We start from the raw sequence: 24,994 nt of genomic DNA on the forward strand, positions 1-24,994 counted from the left end.
CAAATTTTTGTTCAAGGATAGGAAGACTTGCAATTTCTATCCTTCAATTAGTTACGGGAATTTTTAAAAAATATTCCAAGCATAGGTGCAGAGATGGCTCAGTTGGTAAGAGTACTTGCTGTGCAATTATGATCTGAGTTCAGATCCCTGCCCCTATGTATAAAAGCTGGACATGGTTGTACGTACCTATAACCCTGGCCACTGGGGGAGACTTTGTTGGCTACCAGTGTGGGTTAAGGCAGTGAGCTTCATAAAAACCCTGTCTAATAAGTAGGACAGAAAGGGATACAGGGCACTTGACATTGCCCTCTGTGCTCACACAGGCAACAAGATTCCAAACAACTTTGTAGTGTCATTAGCAGTTATACCAAGAAGGTAGCGGCTTCTATTAGGAAGTAAGAGTTCCATTAAAAGAATCACGAACTTGAGAACTCAACACTGCCTGGATGAAGTAGAAAAACAGGGTAATTAGAAGGTAGAAAGGGTCAAGAAAACGTCAGTGACCTGTAACTTTGTTCCAAGTCCCAGTGACCTATCCTCTAAGACTGGTTTATTAAGTCAGGCTTATGCACTATCTATCAACAAGCCTTTTTCTAGCCTATAAGTTCTTTGGAAATGCAAATTAGAAAGTTTGAATCTTCATTCCTATGAAATTCTTTACAACTAATCCAAAATGACAGCAAGTTTTAGGACGTCCATATCTAAAAATTTTTTAGACCTAAATAAGATATTTATTTATTTACTATATGGAGTGGAAATTCACAGCACTTGGTCATTTGTTCAGATACAAGATTTATAAAATTAAATTCCATTTTGAAAAGTGTTTTGTAAAATTACCAAGCTTTTCAAGCCAGGCCTGCAGCAGAACACGGTACTACTCTCTAGTCCTTTATAGATGGAATCTTCTTCGACTCGTATCCATTTCCCGTGGCTGGAAATTAAACGAAAAAGACAATGAAGAACAACTTAGGTAAGATGGTAGAAACTGGCTTTCAAAGATCTTCACGGATAACAGAGCCGAGACATTCTGTCTGTGTCTGAGGCCCTGAATAGTCAGTCTTACAGTCTAATTTGCATGTTCTGGGAGTTTAAAGTAAAAAAAATGGGAAGGATGTACTGCTCCTAGCTAGGCAGGAAAAGATGGTTTCTAAATGTTCCTGAATCTGACATTAGTTCTCAAACAATGTAGCAGAACCATTGTAACAGGCTTAAGAGACTAGGGCCTACTCCCTGAGAAGCTGTAGTAGTATGGTGGGTCTGGACCTGAGATTCTTCCATTTCTATGTTGATATTACTGGTCCCATTTAAAAACAATGGTTCTTTACTTCAAGCAAATCCTGGTTCATCAGCAGGCCCAGATACTACATCATTGGTACTTTCTAGTTCATGGGGAAGAAACACACCTCAATATGTAAACACAGTTAAGATGGGCTTTGGAACAATAAGCACATACCTTATGGACCCATTCATATTCTCCATATTTAGAGTCAAAGGTTCCCTTCTGAAGAGATCGTAATTTTAAGGTAAAACGTGGTCCGAGTTCCTGAATTCCCACCTTCTTCTCACTCTTGAATATGTATCTTCAGAGACAAAAGTTAAACAATCAAGTTCATTCAATTTCCTATAGCAATTCTTAAAGGACTTGTTATATCAGAATATAGGTTTACACTCAATGTACTACAATTGACAAAAAAATGTATGCCCTCACCTGTGAAACCTGAAGAAGATGTAATCCCGCTGATTGTGGAATGTGGCAACTTGTCTTCCAGCAAATTGAGGATTATGAGGAAAGAGAGAAGCAAACATGCGTCCGATAGAATGGCCTAGCCGTGTGGTAAAGTTATTCAGAATTATCTCGGGGACGTGTTCTGTAGGGTCTTTGCCTCGTCGCTGGAAAATTAAAAAAAAAAGACTCAGTAAAGATAATCAGAAAAACTATACAACATAATTTTTGGGTTTAGAATTTAGACATTAAGAAATTTGATTTTTGGCACAGGGTCTCACTTTGTAACTTCTTAGTTTAGGCTTTCTTAAAACTCACTGATTATTCTGCCTCAACCTCCCATATGCTGGGATTACAGGCAGGAACCACCAACCTTGGATTTAAAAAACTTTAAAATGACAAAAATCGTAACAGGTGGCTTATTAAATATTCAAATCTTACTATAAAATCAATGTTTCATAGTAATGAGGATTACTGTTGTTAAAATTGTTTATGGTCTCACAAAATCTCAGAAAACCTACTATCATCAGATCAAATAAGTAAAATCAATTAGATCTGTAAGAATGTACTGATAATCTGAGATCAATATTGATCAAGAAGTATGTAAGACTCACCTTAATTTCTTTACGAAGACGAACACTACTCATTTTAAAATGAGCAGTTGGACCATTTGGCAAATGACACAAAATAAGTCCATCTGTTCATAAGAGTCAAGAAATACACCAAACTGTAACTTAAGTCCTAAATTGAATAAAACAAGTTGTCTGTATTGTTAAGGGCACCTACCATCTATAAATTAGTGGATGGATGTATTTGTTCTAGGTTAACTGAACTTTTCCTACCAAACCAAAGTCAAACCACACAAAATCAGGAAAATATGCATTAACCTAAAATCATCTTATAGTCTCACTTTTGTGTGTTTTTATAATTACATAGCATCATTCTCAATAGGACCTTCTGGTCTTTCAAAGTGAAAGTACAAAACAAAACAAAAATCTAATGGCCACTACTGAAAAAGATGGGATTCTATACAACCAGTATGTAATTCACCTCCACTTGAATGTTTCGTTTGTAAGATTAGGACATGATAGAGTATCAGCCAACAGGACTACAAATGTCTGTTACACTGAAAGCAAAGCCACTGCTACTTCTTAAGAGGGAAGTGCTTTGGATTAATGAAAAATTAAAATTAACCTTTATAATCTACTTGTAGCCTAGCATGAACAAAATTATGATAGATACTATAAACTACAAATTAAATATATGGCACCTACCCTACCAACAAGGATAGCAGTCAAAAGCCTCAGAGTCTAGCTGCAATAAACAGACTAACACTCAGGTTTTACAGCACAAAGGAACTATAACAACTTTACTTTTCAATGAATAAGTTATAGCTGGTGCCCAATTGTCTCACAAGGAGCCAGACTGAAAACAGTGGTTGACCAAGGGCTTTTGGTTAGTAACAGCTTTTTGTTTAAGGGGGGGAAAAAGCTGGGATTGATGGCCCAGCAGTCCAGGCTGTGTCTGGGCAACCTGATCCAATTTCAAAATTAAAAAGTACTTAAAGGGATGGGGCTAGGGTTTACTGCAGCCTAGATGTTGAACCCTTTGTCTGCTGTCTTTACTAAAACAGTGCTTCTCAACCTTCCTAATGCTGCCACCCTTTAATACAGTTACTCATATCCTGGTGACCCCCAACCATAAAATTACTTTTGTTGCTATTTCATAGGCTGTAATTTTGCTAGTGTTATGAATCTGTTCCCTGATAGTCTGAGACAACTCTTGTAAAAGGGTTGCAACCCACAGGTTGAGAACTAAAGGCAGGTGGGAGAAGCTAGATTATATCCAATTTAAAAAAAAAAAACAAACAAAACAAACAAAGAATATCAACCTCAAATATGTGATGTGGCCTTAGTTACTTTTCTGCTGCCTTCAAGACAACCTTGGAAGGTAGAGGTTTGCATGAGACTAGCACCAATAATGGTTGGTTTGCAGCTGGTGGACTGTTTAGGATTTGGCATTGTAGCCTTGAAAATGGCCACTGGGGTGGCCTTTGAGGTTTCAAAAACCCTCACCAGGCCAAGTCTGTCTCCCCCTCCCCCTCTAACTTGCAGATGAGGTGTAAGCTTTCAGCTCATGCTCTAGTGTCAGCCTGCCTGCCTGCTGTCATGTTTCCTGCCATGATGGTCATGGTCCCACCCTGAAACTAAGCTGGTAAACTCTGACCAGAGTTGCTTTGGTCATAGTATCTAGTCAGAGTACTAGAAAATGAAGACTAAGCCCCAGTCAAAGCCATTTCCCATCAGTGTGAACAGGATGTGAGATTTAGAACACAGCACTGCCAACATTCTCCTCAGCTGCCACAGTCCACACAGCACTACTCTAACATTTTCACTTCTGTAACTGCTTCTCCTGACCTTTCTTAGATGACATTTCCCACCTTTCATTAAAATGAGATGACAGTTGGTGCTCTCTACTTCTGAGTACATTTCCTAATACAGGTGGTAATGGATTTGGTCCTTGGTTCTCTTAAGTAATAAGCCATATAGGACTTAAGGTCGTTTTATCTGCTCTATACTCCCTAAAGACAAGTGAAAACTACCAATTTCCATAGTAGCAGCTTATTTCCTACTGTTCTATCAACGCTGTCTCATGTTCAGCCAAAGACGTTAGTTTGACACAGTAATTTAGGTAAAACTACATTTCTTATATCCTATTTTCTCAAATGTTTTCTGACTTGGTCCTCATACAATCCATACACTCCATATAATAAAGCTTCTCTTGCTGCAGCTATTCCAAACACTTGGCACAGGTTGCTTCTCCATTCCTCCAAGGACGTCCTACAATCCCACCTCTCCATGCAGTTAGAATTAACTTGCCATAGTGCTCAACACAACATAGCAGGTGTGAGTCATGAAAATGCCTTTTCCCCAACTTCTGTTAATCTCAGTTTGGAACTGTTCTGTTGTAGTAAACAGGCATTAGTGTCTACTGCATAACAGGGCAATAGCAAACGCTCACTGCTTCTATTTAGTGATTCACTACAGGGTCACCTTCGCCAAGTACTTCTCTTACTGCATGGACATTCACAAAACCATGAAAATTAAGATCAGTAGATCTACAATGCTTCACTAACCTTTGTAAAGGTTTGGATTCTATGTAGAACATTCCTATTATATTGTGGCTTGTGTCAGAAGTGAAGTACAGATTCTGAATTTATAGGCTTAAATAAATTGTTTGGATGGGTTTTTTTTTGGGGGGGGGGTGGGCTACATAAGTTGTATTGTTAAACTAACAAAATTCACGCCTGACAGTCACTGTGCCTGTGTCAGCAATGAGGCTGAAAGCTGGCCCTATGAGGTGGGTGACAGAAGGAAGAGTGTTCCAGAGAAAAACTTGTTTTGTCACCACTGTGCAGGCTTCCTAAAAGCTAGACATGCTGTTATGTGTGACCTATAGAAGACACTAAAGCAAGGTGTGTGCACCTACAGAAGATAGACACTAAAGCAAGGTCTGTGCACCTACAGAAGACACTAAAGCAAGGTGTGTGCACCTACAGAAGATAGACACTAAAGCAAGGTGTGTGCACCTACAGAAGATAGACACTAAAGCAAGGGGAAAACATTAAGCTGATGAATGCTTGTTTCTTATAGTGGAATTGGCAGCTTTAAAATGATGACAACCTAGTTGCTAAAACCAAAACAGACCTTGTCATTCTATTTGGGGAAGCTGTGAAACAGGCAGCAATCACTTTAAATTTAAAAATCACTCTTTGCTGGAATAACCAGGCATATAAAAATACACTAATCTAGTCATACTAAATTATAATCTAGTTAACAAATGCCACATTAAGTTTTTTCTATTTTAGTTTCTGAAAAACTAATATAGGCAAACAAAATATTATGCTTAAGTTATATTAAGAAACAATAAAAGTTTTAAAAAATGAATTTAAAATAGTGTATTAAAACACGGAGTGTTTGTTGATATAAAAAGGATGTATTTTACTGTCACAGAACAGAACATTCTATTGCTATTTTTATAAATTCTACTAATCTGACTCACCCAATTGGTCATCTCCTAGATCCTGAGATTATAGGCACTATTCAAGAATATAATAGCAACTACAAAAATCTAGATGTATTTTGTATTCTTTCATCTTGGAGTCAGATGACATTTGTCTCAGATGTGAGACTTACAGAAAATGTCATAGTTACTAGCACCCAAAACACCAGGAGCCACGTAGCAAAGTTTCACTCCTATCTCAGAACAGTAGAGTGATGTGCTTCCTGAGAGCTAAGATGAAGCCACACCAAAGTGGTGGTGTCATCTGGGCTAGGGCTTTCATGTCTCTTCCTTTCCAAATGACTATTCTTCTGCCTCATTCATCACCCATTCCCAAGCTTCCATATATAGCACCCCCCCCCCCCATGTCCCTGTAACAGTGTTGTTAGTTGGCAGAGCAATCTGTCTGAATTCACTATGGCAGGTTGACTGTTATATCTGCATCCTTTACTAACGATTATAGCAGTGTTTTAGCTGTAACACTTGTCTGATATAAATATTTCCATGAATAAAAAAAATCTTATAGCATCTGGGATAGAGATACAGTGTCATGGAAAACATCCATTCTGAAAGTGATGGGAAGCCTTTTCCTATTCTTTCATATATGTTTAAAGACAGGTGAGGAAAAGGACAGGAAAATCTCCCTAAAAAGCCAAAGGATACTTGGTGTTTTACGATCTTCATTAATAACAATCAGGTCTGTGAAATCTCTTGCAATGCACTGTGGGATAATTTTTTTCAGAGCCAGTCCTCTTCTGTAATAAACATGTGAATCTGGTATAACTGTTGAGAGCTGCTCACAGAGTCGTACTGTTCTCTGTAAGAAAATAAGAAAAAATACCAATAATAAGGATGTAAGGACAGGAGCAATGACGGTTCTGAGATAATGTTACCACAGTGAGCAAGACTGGGGAGGAGTGAAAGCAGGGCAATGTCAATCATCCTAAGGCCCAGGTCTGCAACCAGGGCCGGTGCTACTGGATGGAGACACAGGATGGCATCAGCTGGAGACTGTGGACTGTGACTGCTGCTGACGCTGCTCATCATCCCACAATGGGAGGACAGCACTCCAGAACAAGGATTTAGGCAGCAGGGTGTTTACAGAGTCACTGTTGAAAACTGTCCTGAAGAATTATGCTCAGTAACCCTAACCCTCATTGGTCACTCTTGTTTGGCCTATTCACTGTCATCATCAAAAGCAATAAATTTCACTTTTCTGAATGGAGCGTGTAAATATAAGAATCACGGACTGCATGAATCAATGTGTTTACCCCATGAGGTCTATCTGCTGTTGTGATAAGGATCTTAGGAGACGTCTGTCTGTTGAAGTAAGAGGCAAATTCATCTGTAGCTTCATCATAAGCCACCTGCGAAGAGAAGAGAGATTCTTTTATATCTAACAGCTCACTGAGCAAGATTCTGACATTAACAGTGACATGTAGAAGCTGATTCCCTCTGTACAAGTACAAACGGGTAGTTACCAAGAACAATTTCAGGGCACAAACTAAGATGTGTGGATTCTTGCAAAATGGCTACAGAAACAGGCAAAAATACCAGTCCTGACCCCCTCATCTCCTCCTCTTGGTGGGGAAAACAACAGTACCAGCTACTATGAAGGGAGAGCAGTCTACAGTGGAAGAGGACAAGAATCCTTGTTGGTGGAAGGAAGGTTGAAAACAGTTTGTCAAACCAGGGCTGCAGACCTTGTTTAGGGTAGGTATGGAGTAGCCAAAAATGCAGATGCTGCGCTCTGAGGTACAACCTGACATAGTCAAGACACTCTCCTCACAAACCCACAGGTGGCACTAGTCTCACACAGCTGAGGAGACGTGAGAACCCACTGATTGAGGAAGGCACGGAGATGTGAACTGGTTGAGCTCTGAAATCATTCCTCAACATACACAGCTCAGATGGAGAAAGATGCATGTCCGAGGGACTCCAGGTGTTAACAGTACCTGCTTCACTGACGAACAAAAACTGTGATAAAAACAGGGACAATCGGTAGCAATGCAGGTTAAAGACAAAACAAGACTGAGGGGACATTGTGTCCAAAACAGAAGACCTCACACTCTGAAGTCCAGGTAAACTGCAGAAACTAAACAGTCCTTAAACGATTAACTAGAACTGAGCACAGTAGCACATTCCTGTAATCCCAGGGAGGCTGAGGCAGGAGGACTGCCTTGAGCTTGAAGCCAGGCTGGGCTACACTGCCTAAGGCAGCCTGGTCCACAGAGAGAGATCCTGTCTAATAAACAAATCAAAAATAAACTAATTCTAAGTAATTTACAGTCTAGAACTACAACACTGTATTGTCTAAAATGTCTTAACTTTCTGCTAAAACTTGAAAAGAAGTGTGATATACAATCAGAAGAAATAATTGGCAGATAACTGAGTTAGGCTGACACATGAACTGAAAAACAATTTCAACTAGATAGTAACATGTCCAGTGTGGAGAACCAAAAACCTGTTCTAGAAATGCAGCCAAGTTGAGGGAAAGTGCAGCATACTGTCAAACATGCCAACAGTGTGTGTAACTGGGGAGTCTGAGGGACAGGAGAGAAAGGCAGAAAAGGTATTTGAAGAAATCATGGCTAAAAAGACAAAGTTGATAAAAATACTGACACTAATCTAAGAAGCTCAGCAAATCCAAATAGGATATAAAAGAACAATACTAAATGCAGTGGTGTCAAGCTGTTAAAAAAAAAAAATCACAGAAAAACTTGAGATGAGACAGATAGAAATAATGATTAATATGCCCCAGAATATATTCAACGTACAGAAAGAAAAAAGCCTTATCCTATCAACAGTTAGAAGTAAAATATACATATTTTCAGTAAATAAAGTCCTGAGATAATTAGCAGCTATTAAATCTTCTAAGAAACAAAAAGGAAATCCTGTAAACTGAAACAAAATGACTTTAGATGGTACAGAAGACCAGGGACTCAAGAAACAGGTGCTAAAATGGTAGGTAAACCTGTATGCACATAAAAGACAACCATATGTGTATGGTTTTAGCTCCTTTAAAAAGCTTCAGATCAATTCAAGTAGTAACTGTATGCAACACTAGGTCATGCACAGGTAACACATGGTCAGTGACCAACAGGACACACAAAGACAGGAAACCAAGTTCTAACAGCACCATCTCTGCATGCTTAGCAGAACTATGAGGCTTTGCTGAAGAGTCTCGCTAATGATTAAAGGCACTTGGCCTTTTGCTTGTTTCCTTGTGCTAGGATTAATCTCCTAGCCTAATAATGCATGATATAAGTCTACAGGGAACTATGATGAGAATAGCATAGTCTTAAAATCAAGAGGAATTAAAACATCATACTAAAAAATTAACATAAAAGAAAACAGCAAAGAAAGAAGAGAGAAAAATAGAGCAGGGAAAAGGCAGATGGATGTAAAAGTTACGTTATTAACTAACACTAAATATTAATTTTCAGGCTGACCAAAGAAGCAAGATCTAACTGTATGTTCTTGATAGGTTTTGCATATTAAATTCAAGTCTGTGAATAACCTCAAAGCAAAGCATGGAAAAGCCTACAGTTGGGAGAGTCCCTAAGAGAGCTCAAGTGGTTCTTTGCTCGTAACACAGACATTAAGAGGTGCTGCTCAAAACAAAGGGGATCAAGGATGAGTCCATCAAGACAATGCAATTATCATTATACTCAAGTAATTCTATAGCACAATATGATTGTAAACACATGCAGCCAACAAAATAACTAACGCTAGGAAGTAAAAGCTCAGCGTGCTGGACGAGGCAAACAGCAAAAAGGTAGAGTACACATGCTCTTCCTTGGTAACAATCAGACAGACACGTGAAAGAAGATGTAAGATGGGAGCCGTCTATGAAGATACATAACAATCCCTCCAAAAATAACAGGAAGTACCGGTTTTCAAGGGTAACACCGAACATTCCTCAGAACAGACTACATGCCAGGACTTAAAAATCTCTCTAACTGAAAAAGACTAAACTGAAATTATGTTAAGCAAAAGAGCACAATGAAATTAAAAGAAATCACCCAGATAAATCTATATTTCTTCAAATATGTGTAAATTAGCATACATAGTCAATGAGCTGAAATCAGTTAGACGGAGAAATTAGAGAATCCTCTGGGCTGGTGCGTGTGACTGCCTACCACGCACAGGGGCCTGGGTTCCAGTACCAGCTCCTCCTCTGTACACCACCCCCCAAACAACAGCAACAAAATTCAAAACAAAACAACACCCAAACTCTTGACTAAAGGTGTCTGTCAGCAGCTGGATGAGCCAAAGACAGGAAAAATTAATTTTATATAAACAGAGCAGAGTAAGAGCATTAGAATCTAGAGCTATTTGTCATGTAATGAATAGTAAGAGGAGACTGGAGATCCTCATACACAGAAATGATATTTGAGGTGTAAGCTACTACAATTAATCATCAGGAATGCTATACGTACTAAATTATGGACTCAAACATGCCAATTAAATTTTTTAGTTGAACAAAAAAACCTAGTAAGTGATTAAAAAAATATTCCACTAAAACATCCTTCTGGTTTAAATATAACAGTGAAAATAGCTCATTTTTAAACTTGTGAGATTTACTAAGAGTGATACTGAAAGGGAATTTTATGGCTCATAGTAAAAAAATTAAAAATGAGCAAACAGATAAAATTAAAATAGAGGAAGCTCAGTGAAAGTAGAAGCAAAGGAAGGAGATAGAAATGAAACAAAATTCAGTAGAAAAGGTCAAAGAAAAACTACTCTGAACGAATACACACTAGCTAAGTCTGATAAAGAAATGTTAAATGAACATGGGTTTTCTTAGAGCAGATGGTTGGTCTAGCTCTTCTCATTGCATGATGACTTTTATCTACACAATATTAACAATGAAGTGTTGTTTTTTTTTTTTTTAAAAAAAAGAAAAAATGTTAGAAATCTTAAGGAAGACATTACTATAATTTCAGTCATGAGTTCAAATATGTCAATCCTAAGCAAGTATCAACAGTCCAAAACAATGTATAACAATACAGAATATCATAACCAGAATAGGTTTATCCTAAGAATGCAAGATACTTATTTTTAACTAGTTTTAGAAACCCCATAGATGCATAAAGGTAATGTGTGAAAGAAACACATAGGCATCTTGGCATTTGCAGAAGAAAACTCAGTGATGATGGATCCCAGTGTGTGACTTCTGAAGGCATAAGGCATGCTGATGTCATCCACATCAGGGAGATAGTGTCAGCAGTATTCTTTCTCATGAGGGACACGCAAGAACCCTGCACTGCCTCTTCTAGTCACTCAACACTGTAGTTCCAGTCAGAACAAAAGAAAAAATAAAGCAAAAATGAAGCCAGTATCTAGATGAACCATTAGAAGCCAGTTTAGGCAAGGTATGGTTAGAGGACCACTACCCCCAAATCAACTGCATCTTTACAAAGTAGCAAACAAAGCAATCTTCAGTGATGCATGTGCCAGAGGGAAAAGCCACAGGGCAGGAGTAGCTCTAACAAGACTTAGTGTAAAACCACTATGGAAAAGATACAAACTTTACTGAGATATATTTTTACTTAGTATTTAAGAAAGATCTAAGTAAAGTAATATATTCAGGTCCCCAGACTGTATTATCTGGTGCCATTTTAAATATTCTAGGCGCGACAAACACCAATGAGGAAAAAGAGACAAGAAAGGAGAGAAAGGGTATTCTGTTCTTACAACCACAGTGATGTTAAACACTCTCACGCAACATACTAAGGATAATCATTCACATTTGGTTTCTGACATTACCTCTTCATCATTGGGGTCTACGGTGGTCTCATCATAAACACGCTGGTTGTCAATGGTCTTGGGTACAGGTTTTGGTGGAGCCTAAGTAAGACAGAAAGCACAGAGTGTTAGAGCATTTATATTTACAACTTCACGTTACTGTTGGGAAACAAAAAATTCTTCAAATAACCTCAAAACAACCTGTTCTTATTTCAAACCAAAACCACTGTTATATGAAGCCTAGGATAAAAACGGAGCAATAACACTACCTCATGAGAATCTGAGCAGACGTCCACTGTAAGTACAGAATGAAATGACTTAAAAATAAGGCAGAAATCGCAAAAATTATCCATTTCTAAAATAATATATAACAGTAAAAAGGAAGTCAGCAGAATGGAAAAAAAATTTAATAAGGTGCAAATCCAGTTGACTATTTCTGTACTTTCTGAAATCTACTAAGAAATGTGGCAAAAGTCTATCCAGTGACCTAGTAATTTTGTTTGGGGTTAATTTATGGAAAGAAATAAAATGTCTATGGGGTGGCCATTTGTAATGGACGCAAACATCAATATAGCAAATGTCCAACAGCACAGTAATTGCTAACATGGTGTATATCACATGACCAGATAATGCAGAATTATCATGCAGCTTAGCTCATGGTATCAAACACACTTGCAAGACGCTAAGCAATGACCTGGAGGAACCCAGTTGGCCAAGCTGGGCAGCAACTTTCACCTTACTGAGGTGTCTTGCTGACCTCTATGTAATCTAGTATTCTAGGAAGTCATCCTTCAGTCCGAATCTGACTTTTCGAGTCTTCACACAGGGTGTTGTGCACACCAGCTGAAAGCCAACCCAGGGCCAGGGATAACGTTAGAGGTTGACCTGCGCACCAATTTGCTGCAATTAGCTGATAATATTATATGATATATTAGAATTTTGAAGGTCAAGATAGCCAACTTTGATGGTTTTAAATGATTTAAACGGATACTATTTGGACAGTGCATGAAAAGTAGTATGTTTAGTTTGTATACAGTCGGAACATGTTCACCTTTCTCAGAATCCTTATTCCCACTTGGTATTTATAGGAGATAAGAGGAAGAAGAACCATATGCTCTCTCTGCCTCCCGAACATCAACAATGCACTGTACTTACTGCCTGTACACAACAAATGCAGTAAGGTAGTTCCCAGCTGAATGAGCAAGGGGTGACGTTTCACCACTATTCGCTACGCTGGGTAAAGAGTGAAAAGCAATTTATTACATTACTTCTATACATCTGAAATGCCTTAAAACCAACAAAGTATCAGGAAACTCTTCGTAAGACAAAGCACAAGGCTGAAAACCTTACCTTATCACCAAGCGCCTCTCTCTCTTTTTTAAGTTTTTTCTTAGCTGCCAACTTTTCCTTTGGGATAAAAGCAAACAGAATTGAGAAACCAGCAGTTATTTCATAAGCACACACCTAAACTACAAGTCAGCTCTAGGAATGTTCTGAGAAATTACTGCAACCTTTTAAAGTAAGCACACGAAACTTTAAAGATCTGTTTAGGTAGCCCTTCTACCCAGGTTTGCTCCTGACTGACCATCCCCCAGCCTCAGAATCCTTAGTGTTTAGATTATAGGTGCTTACTACCACCCACAGCTAGAAATAGCTACAATATTGAACCACAAATGGGCAGAATAATCAATAAAATTCATTTAACAAAGAGCTTGCTCTTTGTTTTGCTTACATCAAATCAGCATTATGTCTGAACATTTAAGCTTTCAGTATAGTTTTAATTTTTACTATCATGCTTCCAATGGTCTAAACATATTAACAAATACGATTTCCCCTAGTGGATGCTTTCTAAAGATCCTGGGTGTAACAGGTACTTCTCCTGGAAGCACTAAAAATAGACAGAAATAGGAGTTTTCAGAATGTTTCCAAAAAGGTCACCACTAATTATTTGTATAGCTTATAACCTAAATCACCTTTTAAGACCAACAGGAAGTTGCAAACATGAGTAGTTGTTACTTAGTATAAACCATTATCTACTGAATCTAGACAAAATGTTTGACATTCTGTAGTGCCTAGTGATCTTCAGTCCAGAAAGAAAAAAAAGGGGGGCTTTTAGGACATTCCTCCCTCATACTTGCAAACCAAAATAGGTGACACATACACCATAAGAATTCTACGATTGAGAGCACCGACTGCTCTTCCAGAGGTCCTGAGTTCAATTCCCAGGAACTACATGGTGGCTCACAACCATCTGTAATGGGATCCGCTGCCCTCTTTTGGTGTGTCTGAAGACAGCAACAGTGTACTCATAAATAAAATAAAATAAAATAAATAAATAAATCTTAAATTAAAACCAAAAAACAAACCTCCAGTAGCAACCTAGCACTTACAAAGAGATCAAGCCAAGGTCCTCCAGTAAGAGAATACAAATAACAAAATTAAAAGAACATCATGTGTTAGTTGCTATGCATGAGGTAATAGGGAATTTTTTAAATTGTAATTTAGACATAAATGAGCTTTATGATTTTGGGCAAACCTTACAGGTCTGACTGGTTTTCAGCCCATGTTTACTCCCAGGACAGTGCAAGCAAAAGGAGGCAGAGAGCAAACGTAAGCTATTACAGACACTGCACGGTACTAAAACTTCACCAAGGGTTCCCTGAAAGAGTCAGAGTTTAGGACTGGGAGTTGGAAATGAACCAACACTAGGCGGCCTGCGCAAAGCCAGGGCGCCGAGCCGGAAGCGTGCGACCCACGGGGCAGCCAGGGGCCGGACCCCCACGCCAAGCCCCTCCCGCAGAAGGCTGACGCTTGACAGCCCGCAGCCAAGCGAGGGGCCGGTGGCGCGCACGCAGCGGGCCCGCGCGCCCCCATCCCCACGCGCGCCCCCGGCCCCGCCCCTGCGCGTACCTTCCGCTGCTGCTGTTTCCACCGCGTGAACATCAAGTGTCGCCGCTGTTTGTTCTTAATCTCCGAGATACTGAAGCCAGGGGGGAAGGCGGCCGCTTTGGCGGACTGCACCCCGCTCTCCGCCGTCCCATCGCTGGCGGCCGCAGCCTCTTGAGGCTCTTCAGTGGCGGCTTTCCTCTTCAAGCCTCGCTTGCCGCCACCGCCACCGCCACTTTTCTCGCCGGCCTTCGCCATATTGTTTGCAGCTGTACGGAAACGGAAGTGATTTCCGTCTTTGACCCGGGTCATTCGGTTTTACTTCCGGGGTCGCCAAATTCGTGCGCAAGTGTGTTGCTTTGTGGATTAGCTATTTAAGTTAAGTGGCAAAATTCAGGGTTCGCTCCCGACTGAAGAAACAGAAGATTTCCTAGATTCTTTCACGAGTGTCGATCCTTGTATTTCGCTACAAATTGCTTCAAAAAAAAAAAAATGGCTCAAAAATAAGTTGTGTGGTGTGCTTTAAATAGTATGACATTAGGGGGAAAAAAAGCACAGAACAAGATAAAAGAAGATGAAAAGAGTGCAAAAGAGCCTCCATCGCAACTTCAAAGGTTCTCAGAATGTGAGCCTGCCCTTGATCTGATTACTTTAAGTAAAGACGCTTGCTTATTCAGTAATCCAACAAAGAACCTTTAATCTGAGGCAAGCTGATAATGCAGAGGAGTTACCCAGGTCTGAGGCACTTCAGCAGCTGCAAACTTGTCTACTACTCAAACACTCCAGACACCAAAAGGCAGAGGAAAAATTTGAATAGATTCTGTGAGGGTTTTGTAAAGCTTTGTCTTTTGTGTAAGATGTAGTCCAGTTGGTGTATTTTGAAGGGGGGAATGATCTGGCACTTTGTTTTATTTTCAAGACGCTACATCCCAAACTCAGAGATTGTGGATGCTAAGTGAGTGATCTTCATAAAGCTGGATTTACACATAAAAAACAGCAGTCGTATAATTATTTAAGAAGAAACTGAGGGAAAATTAGTGGAGTGAGAAATGATAATGAATTGAACAAAGGTAGCATTCACTCAAAAACATACCTCTCACCTCAGACAACATGAGACAGTTTATAATGGAGCCAAATATGATTGGCCTGGAAACATAGGTTTAGGTCTCAAAAAAAAATCCACTTTCTAAGGTAGAAGCAGGTTTCTAAAGCCTTTTTATGGTAATAGTACAAGTCATAAGTCAAGACACTTTACAAATACATTGATGAAGACACTATGTAGGCAATTACATCACAGTAAAAATGTACAGGACTCCAGTTACCATGGACCTGACCAACCCTATTGGTTAGTGATGAACTATTGTTAACTTGTAGCAGAACATAATTCATGCTTGTGGTAATGCTGATTAAACCCACCATGATGGCAGTCATATAAAATTACAACATTACAATTATGATAACATTTATTTCTGGACAATGATAAGATTAAAAAAAAAACCTTGTATGTTTCTGGCAAATGTAATACTGGTTTAAATATTCGTTGTCCTACACTTTTAATCTTTAAATTATACTCCCATCTCCATTTTTGTTTCTGTGAAACAGTGTGCCATGTTACACCTGTAACAACTCTTATGTTTCATGTTTTATCATATCTCTTGATTAAATCAAAAGATCATGCTGAATGATTGCCATATGCCACTAACATTTGTGTAAGTGCGCACAATTTTGTGTGCCCAGTGATATAATTGTGTCATAAAAACATTTCATGGAATGTATCTCCTTTACTAAATAGTTCATGGTACTTGGAAATTCATCAGTGAGAATGTATTTTTTAAAAAATTTAACCCATACATTGTGATCAGATCACAGACACAGATATTTTAAATGTAAGGTAATAAATCATAGTCCTTCATGCTAATTTTTCTCAGTTGTTTTATATTAGAACTCTTTAAAATTATTGAAAACTTCTATGTGGTTATATCTGTCAAAACAAGCAAAAATGTAAATTAGGGCTTATGAAGCTTGCACATAATCACATATGATACCAAAAAGCCATTATTTAAGAACTTACAGACTTTATGAGAATAGCTATATTTTGTAGCACACGCGCGCGCGCGCACACACACACACACACACACACACACACAAAGATAGTTGCAAAAAGTCATGTTGTTTTATGGGCTTTTAGCTAGATTAATGACTTTTTGTTTTGTCTTTACTGATAGGGAATCTCTGTTAAAATGCATGAAGAAAATCTAGCCCTAATTATGCAGCTAGTTGAAAAAGGCATATCTAAGAGATTTTTTTTTTTTCAGGCAAGTATTGGTATTTGGTATTTCATCAAAATTTGACAAGTGGCAAGTGTCTTAAAGGCTACTTGCTGGGCATGGTGAGGAAGCTTTCATCCCAGCACTTGGGAGGCAGAGACAGTGGGTCCCTGTGGGTCTCAGGCCAGCCTGGTCTATACAGTGAGTTTCAGGTCAGACTGGTCTATACAGTGAGTTTCAGGCCAGCCCGGTCTATACAGTGAGTTTCAGGTCAGACTGGTCTATACAGTGAGTTTCAGGCCAGCCCGGTCTATACAGTGAGTTTCAGGTCAGACTGGTCTATACAATGAGTTTCAGGCCAGCCCGGTCTATACAGTGAGTTTCAGGCCAGCCCGGTCTATACAGTGAGTTTCAGGCCAGCCCGGTCTATACAGTGAGTTTCAGGCCAGCCCGGTCTATACAGTGAGTTTCAGGTCAGCCCGGTCTATACAGTGAGTTTCAGGTCAGCCCGGTCTATACAGTGAGTTTCAGGTCAGCCCGGTCTATACAGTGAGTTTCAGGTCAGCCCGGTCTATACAGTGAGTTTCAGGTCAGCCCGGTCTATACAGTGAGTTTCAGGTCAGCCCGGTCTATACAGTGAGTTTCAGGTCAGCCCGGTCTATACAGTGAGTTTCAGGTCAGCCCGGTCTATACAGTGAGTTTCAGGTCAGCCCGGTCTATACAGTGAGTTTCAGGTCAGCCCGGTCTATACAGTGAGTTTCAGGTCAGCCCGGTCTATACAGTGAGTTTCAGGTCAGCCCGGTCTATACAGTGAGTTTCAGGTCAGCCCGGTCTATACAGTGAGTTTCAGGTCATGCAGTGATACATAGAACTCTCTCTCTCAAAAAAAAAACAAAACAAAACAAAACAAAACAAAAAAAACCAAAAAACAAAAAACACTCTGTTCCTCAAATTCCATAAATTATATCAATAAGCTGTTAATAACCTCTTACATATATTAAAATGTTTTGCTCTGACAGTTTACCTCTGTGTATCATTGTAACAGAATGCATCTATCAATCATTTGGAAGATATTGGTTCACCGTAGCTTTCAAAAGCTGATACGTTTTATTATACCTTTTTTTTTTTTTTTTTTTTTTTTTGCCACACACATACGTGTACACACACAGCATGCAGATCAATGGGTCAAAGTTACTGAGGCTGAAATTATTGTTAATTTATTCTCTTTGTCCTGTTTCTGGTTGCTAATTCTTTAAAACAAATTTTACTAGTTCTACAAGAGTTTTGGGAAAACTGCTTTTATCATATTCATTCTATTCAGCGGTTCCCAGGCCCACCTCCCTCCTCTTATCCAGCCATAATATGTTTTCAGAAATTATTACTTCATTTCCGCCTATCTATCACCTTCCTTCAACTCTTCTCATCCTCCCAACTCCCTCTCAGATTCATCACACAGACACACACACACACTGCTCTATCTGCTGTGTTCATTTTGCATTCTTCATAAATACAGTGAGTGTATAGGAAATTCTGAGAGAGAGAGCGAGAGAGCGAGAGAGAGAGCGAGAGAGAGAGAGAGAGAGAGAGAGAGAGAGAGAGAGAGAGAGAGAGAGAGAGAGAGAGAGAGAGAGAATCCTAAGTTAATCAGTAAGGTACTGAAATGTGTCTCACTCACAGTGGCACCAAAGTTCCACTTGAACAGCACTGAATGTGGCTCTGCACGAGCCACAAGCAGTAGCCTCAGTGAAAGCCAGGGTATTAAAACAGGGCTTTGGAGAATTGAGGAGCCATAGGCAGTGGCGTCTCTTATAAACTTCCCTTGAAAACATGACGTACTTTTTATTGCTGCCATTAATTAAAGATCAAGAACAATGTTAACATAAAATCTGAGTATAAAGTGGGAGAAGAAAAGTCTATGAAGAAAAGTCAAGAGCACTTTATGGGATTTCTTCAGTGGCACGAGCCATACTTTACCATATGACCCAGGCTTGCCAGAACCAAAGGTTTATTCTGATTGTTCCTTCTGAATAAGGTTTTTTTCTTTCTTTTCTGATCCATTAAAGAAAATAAAGTTTTCTCACAGCATCTATCCATTATCTTTTTTTGAAAAAAATTTTTGTTCTCTAAAGCAAACATAAATTAGAGATAAAGTTTCCCTCTTAAAACTATAGCAGGGATGATAAAGTATATGATAATGTTGCCCTGATTTCACTATACACTGAAAGAAAGTTAAGCTTCATTTTGGGAGAGAAATAAAATGAAGTCTTGTAATTACTATCACAAAGAGTCACAGGGGCCTTTGTGGGAGAGAAAGATAAAGTGATGGAAGACCATCTAAGGATGAGGACTGTGTGTAGCTAGACTTTCACACCAGCAAACTGCAAGTGGACCCACCTATTTCTGCCTCCCCAGAACTAGGATTACAGATGCATGCTGGGATGTCTGGTTTTTGTATGGCTACCAGGAGTCGAACTCAGGTCTTTATGCTCTCAGTAACTAAACCATCTCCCCAGTCCTTTCAGCATTAATTTAGTAGAGACCTAGTTTAAGTCCCAGAATTGTATTAAATTTACTTATTTATTGTGTGGGTTGCCTATTTGTTGACTTGTTTGTTTTAAAAGGAATGGTTGAGACAGTCTCTTATAGCTCCAGGCTGACCTTAGGAGGGCTAAGGCAGACTTTAAACTTCCGATTCTTCCATATCTACCATCCAAGGGCTACAATGACAGGCCTGTGCCTTCATGACTAGCCACAATTAGTTTTTAATACTCTTTTGTTGTTAATAATTGTTACATTGATTTTTAAGTGACTGCATTGTCTTAAGATCAAATGATAAAAACATTGTGGGAAACTGATATGCTTGGTTTGATTCCTAACTTCATCTTTGCATAGAATTAGAGTGAGAATTTCCAGACCCCTTATGTGACTATACACACACACACACACACACACACACACACACACAGAGAGAGAGAGAGATGTATATATAGCAACACAATTTGACGAACCTGTGATTGTATCTGCACGTTTCTATGGCCACAAACCTGTGAAGATTAGCTTGGAGGGAGCAGTGAGCACAGCAGAGGTGCTTAGTAAAAGTGCAGGAACCCGGGCTATACTGAGCCAGAGGACCTGGGAGAGGCATGTTTGTACTTTAACAAGCCCTCCAAGTGATCTTAGGACATCCAGAAGCAGATCACTAAGGGTTTTGGTACTCTGTCTTCCATATTAGCTCCCTCTCACATACAGATTTAGTGTCCAAATCATCCTCTTCTGATGTCTTACTTCATGTAGAAAAATCTAGATGCCTTCCGGGCTCCATCTGAGCCTAGAGCTAGAGCTGGCCCACTGCCATCAGAACTCACACACTGCCCAAGAAGATCTGAGCACCCAGGAACAGTCCCCTTCTGAGTCCACATTCCCTCAGGCTCACAGGAGAGACAAGCTCCAGTCAGAGACAAGATCAACTAGCATCACAAATATCAAGGTGACAAGAACCTAAGCAACAGAAACCAAGACATCAGAACCTAGTTCTCCCACCACAGCAAGTATCCCAACACCAGAAAAGCAAGATTTGGACTTAAAATCATACCTCATGACAATGATGAAGGCCCTCAAGAAGCTCATGAATAACTCCCTTAAACAATTAGAGGACAACACATGTAAACAAGTAGTAGTCCATAGAGAATTACAGGAAAACACGAACAAACAGGTAAAGGAATTGAAGAAAATCATCCAGGATCTAAAATCAGAAACAGAAACAATAAAGAAACCACAAAGGGAGACAACCCTGCAGATAGAAAACCTTGGAAAGAGATCAGGAGTCATAAACACATCAACAACAGACTATAAAAGATGGAAGAGAATCTCAGGGGCAGAAGATACCATAGAAAACATTGACACAACAGTCAGAGAAAATGCAAAAACCAAAAAGCTCCTAACACAAAATATCCATGAAATTCAGAACACAATGAGAAGACCAAACATAAGGATAATACGTGTAGAAGAGAGCAAAGACTCCCAACTAAAAGGCCCACTAAATATCTTCAACAAAATTATAGAAGAAAGCTTCCCCAACCTAAAGGAAGACATTAGCATAAACATACAAGAAGCCAAATAGAACTCCAAATACATTGGACCAGAAAAGAAATTTCTCCCGACATAGTCAAAACACCCAATGTTCAAAACAAAGAGAGAATATTAAAAGCAGTAAGGATAAAAGGCCAAGTAATATATAAAGGCAGACCAATCAGAATCACACCAGACTTCTCAACAGAGACTATGAGAGCCAGAAGATTCTAGACAGACATCATACAGATCCTAAGAGAACACAAATTCCAGTCCAGGTTACTATATGCAGCAAAACTTTCTTTCAATTACTATAGATGGAGAAACCAAGATATTCCAGGACAAAACCAAATTTACACAATATCTTTCCACAAATCCAGCCCATTAAAAGGATGATAGATGTAAAATACAAGGAGAGAAGCTATACCCTAGGAAAAGCAAGAAGTAACCTTTTTGCAACAAACCCAAAAGAAGAAAAATTACAAAAACATAATTCTATTTCTAACAACAAAATTAACAGGAAACAACAATCACCATTTGTACTGGCTGGTTTCCTGTCAACTTGACACAAGCTGGAGTTATCACAGAGAAAGGACCCTCCCTTGAAGAAATACCTCCATGAAATCCAGCTGTAAGGCATTTGCTCAATCAGTGATCAAGAGAGGAGGGCCAGCCCATTGTGGGTGGTGCCATCTCTAGGCTGGTAGACCTGGGTTCTATAAGAAAGCAGGCTGAGCAAGCCAAGGAAAGAAAGCCAGTATGTAACATCCCTCCATGGCCTCTGCATCAGCTCCTGTGTCCTGACCTTCTTGAGTTCCAGTTCTGACTTCTTTTGGTGATAAACAGCAATATGGAAGTGTAAGCTGAATAAATCCTTTCCTCCCCAACTTGATTCTTGGTCATGATGATTTGTGTAGGAATAGAAACTCTGACTAACATGACATTCCTTAATATCTCTTAATATCAATGGACTCAATTCTCCAGTAAAAGGATGTAGATTATCACACAGGATATATAAACAGGATCCTGCATTTTGTTGCATACAGGAAACTCATCTCAGTGATAAAGACACACACTATCTCAGAGTAAGTCTGGGAAATTTTTTCCAAGCATATAGTCCCAAGAAACAAGCTAGACTATCCATCCTAATATAGAATAAAATAGATTTTCAATCAAAGGGTACCAAAATTATAAGGATGGACACTTTTTACTCATCAAAGGAAAACAATATCAGGATAAACTCTCAATCCTGAACATTTATGCTCTAAATACAAGGGTACCCACATTCATAAAAGAAAATTTACTAAAGCTCAAAGCATATATTGTACCACACACAATAATAGTGGGAGACTTTAACACCTCATTCTCTTCAATGGACAGATCACAGAAGCAGAACATGAACAGAGACACAATGAAACTAACAGAACTTATGAACCAAAAGGATTTGACAGACATCTACAGGACATTTCATCATAAAACAAAAGAATATAACTTCTTTTCAGCACCTCATGGTACCTTCTCCAAAATTGACCATATAATCAACCATGAACAGGCCTCAACAGATACAGGAAGATAGAAATAATCCCATGCATCCTATCAGATCACCATGAACTACAGTTGGTCTTCACTAACAACAAAAGCAACAAAAACCCATATACACATGGAAACTTAACAATGCTCTACTCAATAATAACTTGGCCAAGAAAGAAATAAAGAAACTAAAGGCTTTTTAGAATTTAACAAAAATCAAGGCACAACATATCCAAAATTATGCGACACAATGAAAGCAGTGCTAAGAGGAAAACTCATAGCTCTGAGTGCCTCCAAAAAGAAACTGGAGAGAGCATACACTAATAGTTTGACAGCACACTGGAAAGCTCTAGAACAAAAAAAGCAGATACACCCAAGAGGAGTAGACAGCAGGAAATAATCAAACTCAGAGCAGAAATCAACTAAGTAGAAACAAAAAGAACTATACAAAGAATCAACAAAACCAGGAGCTGATTCTTTGAGAAAATCAACAAGATTGATAACCCTTAGCCAGACCAACTAGAGGGCAGAGAGAGAGGATCCAAATTGACAAAATCAAAAATGAAAGGGGAGACATAACAACAGAAACTGAGGAGATTCAAGAAATCATCAGATCCTACTATTAAAGCCAATACTCAACAAAACTGAAAAATCTAGAAGAAATGGACATTTTTTTAGACAGATACCAGCTACCAAAGTTAAATGAGAATCAGACAAACCATCTAAACAGTCCTATAATGCCTAAAGAAATAGAAGCTGTCATCAAATTCTCCCAACCAAAAAAAGCCCAGGACCAGATGGGTTTAGTGCAGAATTCTATCAGACCTTTATAGCAGACCTAATACCAATACTCTCAAAACTACTCCACAAAAGAGAAACAGAAAGAACACTACCCAATTCATTCTTCAAAGCTGCAATTATATGCATACTAAATTACACAAAGACCCAACAAAGGACAATTTCCATCATGAACATTGATATAAAAATATTCAATAAAATTCTTGCAAACTGAATCCAAAAACACATCAATATATGATCATTCACCATGATCAAATAGGCTTCATCTCAGGGATGCAAGGATGGTTCGATATATGAAAATCCATCTATGTAATCTACCATATAAACACACTCAAAGATTAAAAACCACATGATCATCTCATTAGATGCTGAGAAAGCAGTTGACAAAATTCAACACCCCTTCATGATAAAGTCTTGTAAAGAACAGGAATCCAAGGCCCATACCTAAACATAGTAAAAGCAACATACAGCAAACAAATAGCCAACATCAAACTAAATAGGGAGAAACTTAAAGCAATCCCACTAAAATCGGGGACTAGACAAGGTTGCCCACTCTTCCCCTACCTATTCAATATAGTACTAGAAATCCTGGAAAGAGCAATTAGACAGCAAAAGGAAATCAAAGGAATACAAATCAGAAAGGAAGAAGTCAAAATATCACTATTTGCAGATGATATGATAGTATACTTAAGGGACCCCAAGAATTCTACTAGAGATCTCCTAAACTTGATAAACAGCTTCAGCAAAGTGACTAGATATAAAATTAACTCAAACAAATTACTAGCCTTTCTCTACTCAAAGGATAAACAGGCTGAGCAAGAAATTAGGAAAATGACACCATGAACAGTAGTCACAAACGATATGAGATATCTTGGTGTGACTCTAACCAAGCAAGTGAAATGTCTAAACAAGGAAATTGAAGATCTCAGAAGATGAAAAGATCTTCCATGCTCATGGATTAGAAGGATCAACATAGTAAAAATGGCCATCTTCCCAAAAGCAATCTACAGATTCAATGCAATTCCCAACAAAATTCCAACCCAATTCTCCAAAGAGTTAGAAAGAGCAATTTTCAAATTCATTTGGAATAACAAAAAAACTCAGGATAGCAAAAACTATTCTCAAAAATAAAAGAACTTCTGGGGGAATCACCATCCCAGACCTCAAACTGTATTACAGGTTAGTTGTGATTAAAAACCACAGGGTAATTGCTAGAGAGAGGCAGGTAGATCAATGGAATAGAACTGAAGACTCAGAAATGAACCTACCCACCCATGGCCTCTTGATCTTTGACAAAATAGCTAAAAATATTCAGTGAAAACAGGACAACCCCTTCAAAAAATAATACTGGTTCAACTGGCAGTCAGCATGCAGAAGAATGCAAATCGATCCTTTCTTATCTCCTTGTACAAAGCTCAAGTCCAAGTAGATCAAAGACCTCCCCATAAAACCAGGTACACTGAAACTATTAGAAGAGAAAGTGGGGAAGAGCTTAGAACACATAGGCACAGGGGAAACTTTTCTGAACAGAACACCAATGGCTTATGCTCCAAGATCAAGAACCGGCAAATGGAACCTCATGAAATTGCAAAGTTTCTGTAAGGCCAAGGACACTGTCAAGAGGACAAAATGGCGACCAACAGATTGGGAAAGGATTTTTACCAATCCCACATCTAATAGAGGGCTAATATCCAATATATGCAAAGAACTCAATAAATTAGACTCCAGAAAACCAAATAATCCTATTAAAAATGGAATATAGCACTAAACAAAGAATTCTCAACTGAGGAATACAGAATGGCTGAGAAGCACTTAAAGAAATGTTCAATATCTTTAGTCAACAGAGAAATGCAAATCGAAACAACCCTGAGATTCCATTTCACACTGGTCGATCAGAATGGCTAAGACC

At 38.9% G+C, this 24,994-nt stretch overlaps 1 protein-coding gene across 1 annotated transcript; it reads right to left on the reverse strand.

The window, feature by feature from the left end:
• Positions 1-698: 698 nt before the first annotated feature.
• RPF1 (ribosome production factor 1 homolog) lies at positions 699-14,683 on the reverse strand. The gene is made up of 9 exons (XM_080915141.1): positions 14,447-14,683; positions 12,887-12,943; positions 11,558-11,638; positions 7,057-7,152; positions 6,449-6,602; positions 2,338-2,420; positions 1,709-1,890; positions 1,454-1,580; positions 699-931 (listed from the first exon to the last, which is right to left on the reverse strand). The coding sequence occupies exons 1-9, from the start codon at positions 14,678-14,680 to the stop codon at positions 890-892; spliced, it is 1,056 nt and encodes a 351-aa protein (XP_080771267.1). The 5' UTR covers positions 14,681-14,683; the 3' UTR covers positions 699-889.
• Between the last annotated feature and the right edge of the window lie 10,311 nt (positions 14,684-24,994).

Source organism: Micromys minutus (genome assembly GCF_963924665.1).
Source record: "Micromys minutus genome assembly, chromosome: 4".
Classification (NCBI taxonomy): domain Eukaryota; kingdom Metazoa; phylum Chordata; class Mammalia; order Rodentia; family Muridae; genus Micromys; species Micromys minutus.

What these genes read in the sequence shown, in the direction of transcription:
- RPF1 (XM_080915141.1), bottom strand. Translation starts at nt 14,680, where the DNA reads ATGGCGAAGGCCGGCGAGAAAAGTGGCGGTGGCGGTGGCGGCAAGCGA. An exon ending in GGAAACAGCAGCAGCGGAAG is followed by an intron (nt 12,944 to 14,446) that starts GTACGCGCAGGG and finishes TTTATCCCAAAG; the next exon opens with GAAAAGTTGGCAGCTAAGAA. An exon ending in TGAAGATCGTAAAACACCAA is followed by an intron (nt 2,421 to 6,448) that starts GTATCCTTTGGC and finishes TCTTATGAACAG; the next exon opens with ATGGACTTATTTTGTGTCAT.